The 13,365-nt window shown below is 40.9% G+C and overlaps 1 protein-coding gene across 2 annotated transcripts in view; it reads right to left on the reverse strand.

Annotated features, from left to right (window-relative positions):
- The window catches only part of KPNA5 (karyopherin subunit alpha 5), a 40,584-nt gene that overhangs the window by 23,455 nt on the left and 3,764 nt on the right, over positions 1-13,365 (reverse strand). For both annotated transcript variants that reach the window (XM_063310765.1, XM_063310773.1), the window contains exons 5-9: positions 9,392-9,486; positions 5,836-5,967; positions 4,170-4,258; positions 3,223-3,322; positions 397-560 (exon numbers count right to left, since the gene is read on the reverse strand). In XM_063310765.1, coding sequence (XP_063166835.1) covers positions 397-560; positions 3,223-3,322; positions 4,170-4,258; positions 5,836-5,967; positions 9,392-9,486 — 580 coding nt within the window. The remainder of the gene's footprint in view (positions 1-396; positions 561-3,222; positions 3,323-4,169; positions 4,259-5,835; positions 5,968-9,391; positions 9,487-13,365) is intronic.

A 13,365-nucleotide genomic window follows, 5' to 3' on the forward strand; every position in this document is an offset into this window, starting at 1 on the left:
TGTTTGGGGCAGGGGTATAACACAGAATTTTTAGAGAATGGAATAAGTTATTGCTACCTGACTAGACTTTTAAACTGGAACACTCTGTATTGCAACATTTGGTTGCAGACTCCTTGTGTCTATATACCACTTAATACAGGCACAAATTAATCTGATAGATAAAAATAAGCTGAACTGGATACTTGTGCCTATCTTGAATTTGCCCGTAGTAGAATTCCTGTTGTCTCACAGAAGAGAATAAAGGCAGGAAAGACAACAACTACCACTGCAGGCTTGGTTGTAGGGCTGATATGGTATGGAGAAATTACATCTGACATGCTGATCTAATTTAACACCTTCCCCTATCTTTTGCAGCACTCTCCTGGTGCAGTAATTATCTGATTTAAAGAGACTTACATCAGAAGTTCTACTAATCTTCTGCAGACCCCAGAATCAATAACTGCTTGTATTTTATCATTCGGTCCATCTGAAAGGTAAGAGAGGGCCCAGCAAGCATCTGCTAATACATCCGAGTCACTGCTAAACAACAGTCTTGATAGAACACCTAAGCAAGGGCGAACCTTAAGAGTTTAGAAAGAGAGAGCTGTAATTTGAAATTTAGCTTTTACTGCAAGCATTTTTCCAAAGATGGAAACCAACATCTATTAACAAAGCAATGATATTTTTAAAAATATTCCTATAACTGTGCAGGATGATGCATATGCCAAATCTACAGGGCACTTTATTCCACAACGACTATGTTGACTTCAACTAGAATATCCTTAAACTAAGTGGACAGCGGACTATATGCAAAGAAGGAATGAAAGTGGAACTAACTACAACAAAAATCAAACAAACCTTAAAGGTTTTTTACCTGGAACAAAACCTGCATCATTCCTTTAAAGTCTCTGTTAACATTAATTGGAATAGATTGATAAAGAAAAGATTACCAGTTCAAAATAACAGTTTAACCAAATTCAAATATCTTACTAGATGCACCAAAAGCAGGATACAATGGAATGCTTAGATCAAATTAAATCCAACATCTGGCAATATTTATATGGTATTGACTTATAAACTTTTATTTTCTCCCTTAAGAAAATAAATGGGAAGGGACTGGATTAGGCACCAGCCACCTCTTTAAGGCACTAGTTATTGTAGCAGAGCACACAAATAAATAAGACTATTGCTGTGATTCTCTTCTACTGTAATGCTTAGCAAGTCCTTGTAAGTGGGTGTTACATTTACCTAAACGGTTGCCCTTCAAATTTATTGGACTTCAGCTCTCCAAAATTCTCAGCCCACATGGCTAGCAAACTGGGAATTCCAGTGTTAAAGTCCACTACATTTGAAGACTTCCAGCTTGGAGAAGGCTGGATTAAAATGTAGCCGATCTGAACTGAAATATTTTCTGAGAGCCAGTTCGGTGTAGTGGTTAAGGCACCAGGCTAGAAACAGGGAGACCGTGAGTTCTAGTCCCGCCTTAGGCACAAAGCCAGCTGGGTGACCTTGGGCTGGTCACTTTCTCTCAGCCCTGGGAAGGAGGCAATGGCAAACCACTTCTGAAAAAAACCTTGCCAAGAAAACTGCAAGGATTTGTCCACGCAGTCTCCAACAATCGGACACGACTGAATGTACTATAAAAAAATATTCTAACCTTGAACCTAAAGTTAAAAAAAAAAAAAAATGACAGCTTTTCTGTGATAGGTAGGTCTGTGTAGTATGTGTAGAGCGAATTACAGTCTATTGACTACCCCTTGAGAAAATAAAAGCTATGAATAAGCTTTTCCAGGTTCAGGAAGCCCAAAGCAGCCCTTAGCTGGGCAATGACAAAATGGTGTTCAATAGGTTAAAGGAAGAAGGAATTCTTAGGGGCTTAAAAATATTTTGAACATCCCTTATGTCATAGAGCCGTATAATGACCCGGGCTAAATATGGACTAATTGAAAGAGACATCTCTAAAGTAAGATAATAGGAGTGAACGGGTACCACTAAATCTGGAACTGATAGCAGGGTAGCAGTCTCCAAGATATTAAAGGAATGTCGGATATCTCAGGGCAGATGTTGCACGTGACATTAATTGACAGGGAGGGAATTGGTCCATGAATCAACATACCTACATACATACACAGTGTTTATGGGCAGTCTGAAATAGGAGAGTGAGCCCATTGGAAGATTTGGCTCTTTCATTTGAAGTTACAGGAATCTTCTTGTTGCTTATTACAGATCAGTGTCATGTTCCATTTCCAACATGGGTGTGAAACAAGTCAACCCAGTAAGGAAGTATTTCAAACTTGACTCCCTAAAAGATGAATCAGTAAGTTGAAAGCCTTATGGTATTTAATATTATCCCTTAATTGTAACTCTTTAAAACTTATGAGCATATTCTACTCTGTTTCACAAACAGTCATTACGATGTGCCCTATATTTACATTTTCTTAGTTACACTGGAACTGAGCTGGCTTGTTGTGTGCGTGTGAATATATGTGCTGAATCTATATTTTCCTGAGCTAAGACCAATGTGATATAATTTCAGCTGGGACTGAATAAAAAAATACTATAGTTAGCTTCCTTGGTATATCCTAAACATATTTCCCCAGAAATAAGCTCTTTTAACTTCAATAGAATTTAGTCTCATGTAAATGTGTGTAGAATTGGTATGATATAGATCATATCAATGGCTAATATCTAGAAGCCTACATTCAAGTAATACCAAGGGGATTCCAGCAAGGACAAGAAGTTCTATGCACCATATTTTACTTTAAATAAATATCCAGAATGAAGTGAACATTTGTTTTGTAGAAGGTCTGTAGGCAAATAGTTGTATGTCAAATGTAGTTGTCAAAATTTGGATTTTGATTATTTTTATTCATTTTAAAAAATTACTCTACACTTTCAGGATATTTCAAGTAAAGCATAGCTCATTAAATTACTTTTTGGTTGAACTAACTTTTGTGTTATGCATTTACAGCAGATGCTGTGTAGAATCATTACTGTTTTGCTCTGCTACAGCCAAATGCCAACTTAATTGTGATGGTTTTCTACTCTGAAAATGAACATCATCATCAGGAAAGTTAACATACTATATTCAGGTCCACTCTATGACAAAAAGAAATCTTCACCTGAAAATAAGTATTTTAGACTTTGAAAAAGTTTACTTTATACAAGAACATACATTTGGAACAACACAATGTATGCTTTTTATTATTATAGCATCTTTATAGAGTGAAACATAAGCCCTACCTTACTAAAATCTGGAGGTGGATTTTTGCCTCTACAGAGGTTTGAAAGTGCCCAGACTGCATTTCTGGTAGTTGTGAGCCTGTTAGAATGTGTTAGGAGTCTGCCAAGACAAGAAAATTAAAAAAAAAAATTGAAAGATTATTTTTGTCATGTACTGTATATTAAAATGACTTAACTTTAATTAATACAGCTGTATTCAATGGTTTCCATGTAGTGATGGAATAGTATTTCAGCAGCAGAACAGGTTCCTCTTCTATCTGTATCCCCTGTGTAGTCAAACTGGTTTACTTGGGACCTTATCAGAGCAGATTTGGGGAATGCATGGAGGAGAATGGAGGAGGAGAAAGAAGGGTAGCTCTGCTTTGTGAGTATAATATTGGATATAATCCACAGATATTATTAATTTTCTGAAAAAGAAAATAAATTAGAATAATTTTATAATTTTTATAAAGATAATTAGAATAAAAAACTTTTATTCTAATAATGGCAACTGTTGTTTAAAATAACAAAATTCTAGCACCAAAAAGTTTTGTGTCAGCATGCTAACATTCAAAGTATGTAATTTAAATTTCAAACCTATACATGTCTCCTCAGAAGTTCCACTGAGTCTAATGGTGCTTAATTCCAAAGCAATGAGTTAAGATTGGAGTATCATTAATAGGGCCAGGCAGTGCTTCGGAATTAATACAACCTGCCTGCAATTCTGTAAAGCAGTTATGCCTTTTCCCAAGATCATGCACCTGCCAGATGATTCTGGGAAATGAGTTAGATGTTTAAAAGAGTTGCAGATAATTGCTGTTTCCAATCCTGCCCACTCCAAAACACCATTTTGGATCTGAAGCACTGCACAGCCCTAATTATTACCAACCCACTGTTTATAAGGTAGCAATTAAGCTGGGATGCTTTAATTATTTAGTTATGCACACCATTCTATGATCTGTACTTACTGTAAGAGTGGGGGAAGTATTCCACAGCTTAACACATAATCTCTACATTCTGCATTGTCTCCAGCAATATTACCAAGAGCCCACACTGCCTTAGAAACAAAGATATAAATTAATATTCATAAATCTTTCTAAAACGCTTTTTCAAAACTCATCTGTAATCCTTATGCTTTACAGTTTATACATAACAAAATTACCACATAAGTATATAAACTGCATGAGGTAATGAGTGAAAGGTCCCCTGTGCAAGCGCCAAGTCATGTCTGACCGTTTGGGGGGACGCCACATTTGTGACATTTCCTTGGCAGACTAGAGCGGGGTGGTTTGCCATTGCCTTCCCCAGTTGTCACCTTCCCCAGCAAGCTGGGGACTCATTTTACCGACCTCGGAAGGATGGAAGGCTGAGTCGACCTGAGCCAACCACCCGAGAATCCAGCTTTCGCTGGGATCGAACTCGGGTCGTGGGGAGAGTTTCAGTTGCAATGCTGCCGCCTACCACTCTGCGCCACATGAGGCTCTTATATAAACTGCATACAAAAGAATAAATAATGTTATCAAATAAACAATGTTTCACATTAACGCTGAAGTTAATATGAAATAACTGAAACTACCACAAGAATTTACATTTGCAGTTGAACCTTATTTCTGCATGACAAGCAATGGTATTTCATTGGGCCAAGTACACAGAGTCACTGATATTTAACAAGTATACTGAAATACAAGCCTAACACTATTTACACGAGTCAGTGATTTCTGTAAGTTTTGATCCCAAGTAAGTCAGCGTGGGACTGCAGCCTACATATCTGAAATAAGAAAGTACAATGCACAAAAAAATTAACTAAAATAGTATGTACTTTTTAAAATATGAAAGGTACTACATTTGTCTATGATGCTAAAACAGCATTATGTGAACTTTTGACATTATATGTTCAACATTATGTGTATGAGCTTTGAATTTATAAAGATCCTACTCTGTAGCATAACTTTCAGCACACTGCAAATAGGAGGTTGAAAGTTTTTCTTCCAGTTTAAGCTAGCCACAATAATATCACCAAACTGTAATAGACTGTGGTTAATTCAAACCCTTATCTCAGGGAAGGGGGGAATTGTTTAGATCACCAAGCAGCAGATTCTTTGCACCTTGCATCCTGGTGAGCTGGATGCCATCAGACAACAGAGTTATAGGGAAAGACAGACTTGGAGAAGGCCACACCAAAGCTTTCATGTGATGGATATAAACACTGTCTGGTCTATAAGCTCCCAGAGTCATTGAAAGTTGGGCAACATACAAGTTTAATAAATTATTGTTATTTTTGTCGTTATTTCCCCAACCAGGTCAGAAAGCAATTTATACTCAAAGCATCATTTATAAACCTAAATACATTCAACCCCCAGTTCTAGCTTCCTGTGAATCATAATAAATTGGCAACTGAAGCAAAAACTTCTGATATCTTCTTGACGGTGTCATCTGAAGACAACAGAGTGGGGAGCACATGAATATAGGATTCATGTATTTAACATTAACCATAGTTTAGGATTACATCTACATCTAGATTAAATTGTGTTTTTATTCAAATATGTGTAATTTTTTTCCTTCCCAAATTTCTCTGAAGCCCAACATTTTATAGCACAACTGAATCTGAGTAATAAAAAATTCACAAAAAGTTACCTGCTCCTGGACATCTTCATGTTCAGAATTTAACAGTTTAATAAAAATTGGGACTGCTCCAGTCTCAATTACTACTTTGGTATGCAGGAATGTTCCAGATGCTATATTTGTAAGAGCCCATGCTGCTTCAAACTAGAAGATAAAAATATCATTACCCTAGCAGAATACTCTGCAATCAATACTGTATGCTTATTTTCTATGTGGCTTTTTTCTTTCATACCAGAATATAATCTACAACTGCATTATGTATTTCCTTTAGCGAAATAATGGTTTAGTATTTGTGCTGAATAAAAACCTTAAGCATATCACTTTGCTTCAACTTAATCTCACAAGATTTTAAGAGCATAAATGCTCTTTAGCCTTGGAGAATGGTAAAATATTCTCACAATGGAGGGGTCAAGGGGCAGATCTCTCCTCTCCCATCACCACCAATTGGGACCGGCCCTGGAGGAAGGAGGTGAACCAGCGTAAGACTACGCCACCCACCCCCAACTCCCTGAGCCGACTGAAAAGGATACCATGGTCGATGGTATTGAAAGCCGCTGAGAGGTCAAGAAGAGCCAGGATGGATGCACTGCCTCCATCCGGCGCTCGCCAGAGATCATCCATAAGTGCAACCAATGCAGTCTCTGTCTCATATCCTGGCCTGAAACCTGACTGAAAGGGGTCCAGATAATCCGTTTCCTCCGGAATCCTCTGGAGCTGCAACGCAACCACTTTCTCAATCACCTTTCCCAAACGGGAAGGTGGGAGACAGGGCGAAAATTTCCCAGTATTGTAGGGTCCAGGGATGGCTTCTTGAGGAAGGGGTGTACCAGCGCCTCCTTGAAGGCAGCTGGAAACTCCACCTCCCTCAAGGATGTATTAACCATTGCCTGGACCCAACCACAAGTCACCACCCAGGCCGATTTTACCAGCCAGGAGGGGCAAGGGTAAAGATGGCATGTGGTTGCATTTGCAGTCTGGAGGATCCTGTCCACTTCCTCAGGCCCAACAGGATCAAACCGTCCCCAGATAACAGGGTAAATACGTCCCCTCGGCATCTCCCCAGACTGTGCCTCATGCTTAGAGTCCAACTTAGAACGAATCTGAGCGATTTTATCCTGCAGATGCTCAGAAAACTCCTCTGCCCAGCCCTGTAAGTGGATCGCCAAATCCCCCTTACCCAAGAGGGATCAGGTAATCCTAAACAGGGCCACCGTGCGGCATTCTGCAGATGCAATAAGAGCGGAGAAATATTGGCGTTTTGATGCTCTTACCACCACAAGGTAGGCCTTAATGGTGGCTCTAGCTTGTGTTCGGTCAGATTCAGTCCTTGTCTTCCTCCAGCGGCGCTCTAGACGTCTCTTAATCCTCTTCAAAACCCGCAGCTCCTCTGTAAACCATGGGGAGTGCCAGGTCGGATGAGGCAAGGGAGGTCGCACAGGCACAATCCTGTCCAAGGCCCTTGCCACCTCCCTATTCAAGGCCACAGCTAGGGCCTCCGCTGGACCATGCAGGAGAGACTCAGGTATAACCCCCAGCTCCCTCTGAAACCCTACCGGGTCCATCAGTCGCCAGGGGGTGGACCAATCGAATGGGTCCTGCCTCCCTGCTGAGTGGGGTAGCACCAGAGAATCTCAAGGCCACCAGGGCATGATCTGACCATGACAATGGGGACAGATCTAACTCTTCCCTCAGATCACACTGCCACTGCTCTGACAAGAAAACCAAGTCTGGGGTGAGGCCACTGTCTCGAGTCGAGTCCCGAATAATCTGGGACAGGCCCATGGCTGCCATGTTGGCCATGAACTCCCGAGCCGCCTCTGAGGCACGCCCCAGGGATGGCAGATTGAAGTCCCCCAGAACCATATGCCTAGGGTACTCCACCGCCAGCCCCGAGACGGCCTCCAGCAGCTCAGGTAGGGAGGTTGCTAAGCAGCAGGGAGGCTGGTACAGTAGCAACACTCCCAACTGTTCTCGGGCACCCAACTTAAAGAACAGGGTCTCACAACCCGCCACTTTTGGAGCAGCACCCCTGAAGGCCACTAGAGACTCTCAGATCACAAGTGCTATCCCTCCTCCCCTGCCCCGGCATCTCAGCTGATGCCACACCTGAAACCCAGCTGGGCACATTTCTGAAAGGGCTACCCCCCCTTCTGGGCCTAGCCAGGTCTCAGTGATATTCGCCAGGTCGGCCCCCTCCACTGTGATTAAATCGCATATGAGGGGGGCCTTGTTGTTAACTGACCTGGCGTTAAGCAGCAGCAGTCGGAAGCCAGGGCCCTCAAGGATCTGCTGACCAGGGCCTGGGTCGGAACACAGAGGGCCGGAACACGCCACCAGTAACAAACACCGGAGGCATCTTCCCTGAAGATGGCCTGCCCTCCAGTTCCCGCCATAGCATCCCTGGCCCGTCACCACCTCAATAGAGTGACCCGCCCTACAACCCCCAGTTTCCAAGCCCAGTTGCCTCCATCCCCAGACCTCTGGAAACCCTGGATTGAAACAAGGGTCCCCTCCCCCACACACCCAACCTCCCACACACCACCAGCCTCAAGTGATGACAGGCCCTCCCAGCGCACCAGCTCTCGCTCTCAGCACTGTTGTGGCCTAGCCACCACCCATACACATATGCACACACTCACTGCGCCCTCCCAACCTCTCTCACTGACCACGGGGGCACCCCACCCACTCCTACCCTCCCCTATCTCTCACTTAGGGGGGGATACATGAATAAAAACAAGGGCTCCCCTCATGTCTCTCACCCGACGGGGAGCACCCCACTCACACCGAGGGGATCCTAAAGCCCTCTGCCACCCCCCGGTAATTGGGGGAGCAACCAGTCCTCCACTATGATGTTCACTTAAAAGTCCATCGTGCTAGCATGCCCCACTCAAGGCTGGGACCCGCTGCTGGGATTTGCCATCTCAGCAAGGTTCCAGCAGGCAAATTCACCACAGGGGGGGAGGTCCAGCCGTCTCCACCACCAGACAAGGTATTTACGGCTGGGGAACCCCCTGAAACTAGCTGAATTGGCCCACAGCACTCCCCCACAACCCCCAGACTGACAAAAAAAGGTTAGGGGAACAGGGTCCCAAAGAAGCGGATCTCCCCCCCGGAGCCACTAGTGTCTGCTCCCAATCACCATCTTGGGTCTCATACTTTAGATAATATTTAAATAATTTCAACAACTGGGAAGACCTTACACTTGAAGGTATAGGAAAAGCAATGGAAAACTACGGCAGCAGTACAAGCAAACAAAAGTCCCAATCCAGTGTTGTCTCAATTTATCTACCCCTTATATTGTCCAGTATCTTAACAAAATTATGTGCTTGTGGCAATAATGTGCTCACTATGGAACCCAAATTCCAACTGCATTCCCACTACCAGAAGACATAATATAAATTAATACCCATTTAATTTTTGGAACTGTTAAAATATTTCTTAACAGGTGATGGGGAGAGAGAAAGAGAGAGAGAAGCAAAACCTCCCCTCATTGCCCAAAGATAAGATAAAACAATTTAATTCCTTGTCTTTCCCCCCAAATTTGGCTCACATTACTTCATGAACTCACTTGAAGGGTGCAGTTATCATTTTTTTCTAGAAATTTGACAAATCTCTCCACAATTCCTGGTTTTTGAATAACTTCATCAATTGGAGGATTAGGTTCTGAAATCAAAGATCAAGTAATCAGATAAAAAGAAAAGTTACATACAAGTTCAGAACAACAGAAAACATTTAAGAAGCAAATATAGAGAAAGCTGAACGGCAGAGAACCCATGGTGCACTTGTTGGAATGTTGTAGCTGAATAAAGTCGTCAAATTAAAGTCCGCATTTTAAACTACGCAAGCTGATTGCTCTTAGGGAAGTCACTTTGTCTCTAAATCTAACCTAACTCACTGATGTATGGTGACATTAAAATGCTATGAGAAACTCTCTGAAATAATATACGTAGAAAACAAATGTAAATCATGTCTTTTCGTTTAAATAACAGAGAATTAGCTAAAGCACTCAGGCAGTTGACTAATATATCGATCAAAAGGTGATTACTTAGCATTTACATACAATTTATGATGGTTTAATGTGTAAGAGCCAACTAGTTCAGACCACATATTCATCTAGACCAGTATCCTGCTTCACAGTGGTCAGTCTGATGCTTCTGAGAAACCCATAAGCAACAGCTTATCTTGTGTTGCTCCTCGCCAACTTCAATATTCAGTAACATACTATGGATGGGGAGATTTCGTTTGTGTATGATGGTAACAGCCACGGAAGCATAGCGTCAAATCCCCTCTTTGAGTCAATGCCACTGCCATCTGTTGCACTAGTGAATCACACAAATCAATCATTATTGTATGAAGAATTACAAACTGAGGGTACAGGCAGGATAAGAGAAAGCCTCAGGATGACATACGCAGGGCTTTCCATACAAACCCCAAGAACTGACAGGGACCAACAGAAACTTAGAAGGTACAGCATCAAAACTATGCTTGAATAACTAGAATAAATGCTGAAAGGAAGAAAGCAATCAAAACATACTTTCCTTTAGCCAAGTACCAACTTAAACAAAAGCTTTAAAAATGAAAAGGGCTGTCCTACATTTTACTTACTTTTTTAAATAAGGGAGGCATGTAGGCTAATGTGAGAAAGGAGATATAAACTTATCTTACCCCTTGGGGCCAAACTCTTTACAGAGACTAGAGCACTTGTGTCTTTAAGCACTTATGATTAACCAAAGACAGCCCCTATTCAGCCTTTAAGTTATTGTAAGGCTTAGTGTTTGGGGATTGAATCCAAAATAAACTTGTTCTAGTGCACTGCAGAGATGTTTAAACTAGTGGGAAGAAGCAGACTTTTTTTTTTTTGCTATGCTGTTTCCATCTCCATGATTTCCTCACCAGTAAATATAATATTAATGTAGCATATCATATATATATACCAGATGAAGGAAGCCTGTGTGTTGATATATGAATTATTTCTATCAAACAGTTATTTAGATTTTTCCTCTTTCCAAATTAGATTTGCTGATAGCTCATTTTATTAAAAATCTTTTGAAAACACTTGGTACATATAACATGAACCAATCATATTAAAAAAGGTAACTAAAAAACCAAAATGAAACTAACAAACTTTAAATTCAAAAAGAAAAAAGAGACAGAAACCAGAAAAAGGAAAGGAACAAAACTACAAACCAAACAAAATAAAATAAAAATCTACCTTATATATTAAACTTATCAATAGTCACTGGTTTACTAATACCAAATATTATATCAAATACAAGATAAAATATCTGCCAGTGGTACATATTGCTTCATCTTTTTTTTGGAAAACTTTATTAAAGCATTTTTAAAATATACATAAAAACTAAAAAGACTGAAATGAAGACGCCTACAAAGAAAAAGAAACAGAACTAAAAAGGTGTGAAAAAACACAAAACTACTACAAAGTGACTTCCGACTTTCTACAACAATCAATATCAATCCCTTACTCCAATTCGTATTACAGTAAACATTATCTCTATAAAGCATTTCAATTCTCATCGTTGCATTCCCTTCTAAAACAAAGTTACCCGCCCAGTTAAAGAAAAACACATACAACCCTTCAATCATAATTTGGAACCTCATACAGTAACAAACACTGGCCTTCTTCGCTATAGTTTGCTCCTGTCTGCCAACTAAACTAACATGAACCAAAAATATAAGAATTATCCAAACAGCATAAGCATTTATCTAAACCCTTAAAAAACCATCCTGATAACCACATTTAAGCAATAACCTAGCCATTTACCAAAAATGTAGGAATTCTCAGAACAGCATAACTATTCATCCCAACCTTGAAGAAACCATCCTGATAAACACATTTAGACAATTATCCCACTTCAGAGTAAACCAAGGCATTTACAGGTCTCCCTATTATGTACAGAGCTTTCTTCTTGTCAATTTCAAATTCTACAACCTGCTTTAAAAAGCCCAAATATTTGTCCAAAATCTTCCAGCCTCTGGAGTTCAATTCCCTTTCTTGATCATGGTGTGGTGGCAACACTGCCTTCTTATCTTCAGCTTTCCACAACTCAATTTTCCTTTGACTATTTAAACGTAAGTCACCAATTCTCATCTTTTTCTCTGGAGAAACCACTTTACTCTTAAGGTAGTCTTCAGCCTTACCAGTTTCTCTTGATTCTTGTGACAAATTTGGACTCCACAAATTCTGAGAAATGCTCTAAGACTTGAAGAACAGCATTGTAGAGATCTTTAAATATCAAATTAATGTCCTCCATATTTCTTAACAGTAAGATAGATTATGGCGCCCTCTGATGCCTCAGGAAGGTAAAGTCATTAACACTGTAACTGAACACTCTCTCCAGCCTTTTTATCTCCAGTGTGACCAATCAGGAAAATGAAAAGTAAAAACAAACAGCATTCCCATGAGAAAGTGAAAGCAAACAGATCAGAACTCCAGTCCGCAGATTCAAAGAAGAGGAGAAAGTTTTATATTCCTCGAAAATCACTTTAATAAAAAAGCAATAAAAAAACCCAAAATTCTTTAAATCTCAATTTAACAAATTATATATAAAAAGCCAAATTACCAAGTTAATAATTTTCAAAAATAATGAGAGTCACCAAGAGATTCCGCATTTCTTTGTTGTAGAAAGCCTCTCTTTGATAAAATTCAAACAAAAAAAACCTTAGTGCTGTAGAAATGGGGTGGGCAGCTTTAAGATCTGTTTTGGCTTCAGAGTAGCTTGGGAAGAAGATGACTGCCCCGCCTCCCAGCTGATCTCTTACCAGTCAATTGCAAAATGCCATTTTGCAGTCTTCTGGATGTGACCAGCCTTCTGGAGAACACATGGGGTGATTCCTGGGGTTCTCCTTAATCCGGAAAACACTTCCGGGCTCCAAGGAAGCCTGCCCGAGCCCAAGAAAAAAGCCACTCTGACAGGTCAGTCCACAGACAGCGGAAAAAAACAGCTCAAGCTGCCATCGTCCCCACTGGAAGTCATATTCCTTCATCTTTTGATTTGTGGACAATATTGCTTTTCCCAGGAGGGATAAGCTACACATTCCCAAAAGCCATTCCTTAATCACTTTCATCTTCAATTTTACCTTTATCCCACAAAAAACAATTAATTTCAATTTGAGTCACATTAGCAGCCTTGCAAATAGGGACGCGGTGGCGCTGCGGGTTAAACCGCTGAGCTGCCGATCGGAAGGTCGGCGGTTCGAAACCGCGTGGCGGGGTGAGCTCCCGTTGCTCGTCCCAGCTCCTGCTCACCTAGCAGTTCGAAAACATGCAAATGTGAGTAGATCAATAGGTACCGCTTCGGCGGGAAGGTAACGGCGTTCCGTGAGTCATGCTGGCCACATGACCCGGAAGTGTCTATGACAATGCCGGCTCTAAGGCTTAGAAACGGAGATGAGCACCGCCCCCTAGAGTCGGACACGACTGGACTTTACGTCAAGGGAAACCTTTACCTTTACCTAGCAGCCTTGCAACATTAGCTAAACAAGTGGGGCAGCAGAGAACAGCAGAATACATTCAACATACAG

Source organism: Candoia aspera, chromosome 1, assembly GCF_035149785.1.
Source record: "Candoia aspera isolate rCanAsp1 chromosome 1, rCanAsp1.hap2, whole genome shotgun sequence".
Classification (NCBI taxonomy): domain Eukaryota; kingdom Metazoa; phylum Chordata; class Lepidosauria; order Squamata; family Boidae; genus Candoia; species Candoia aspera.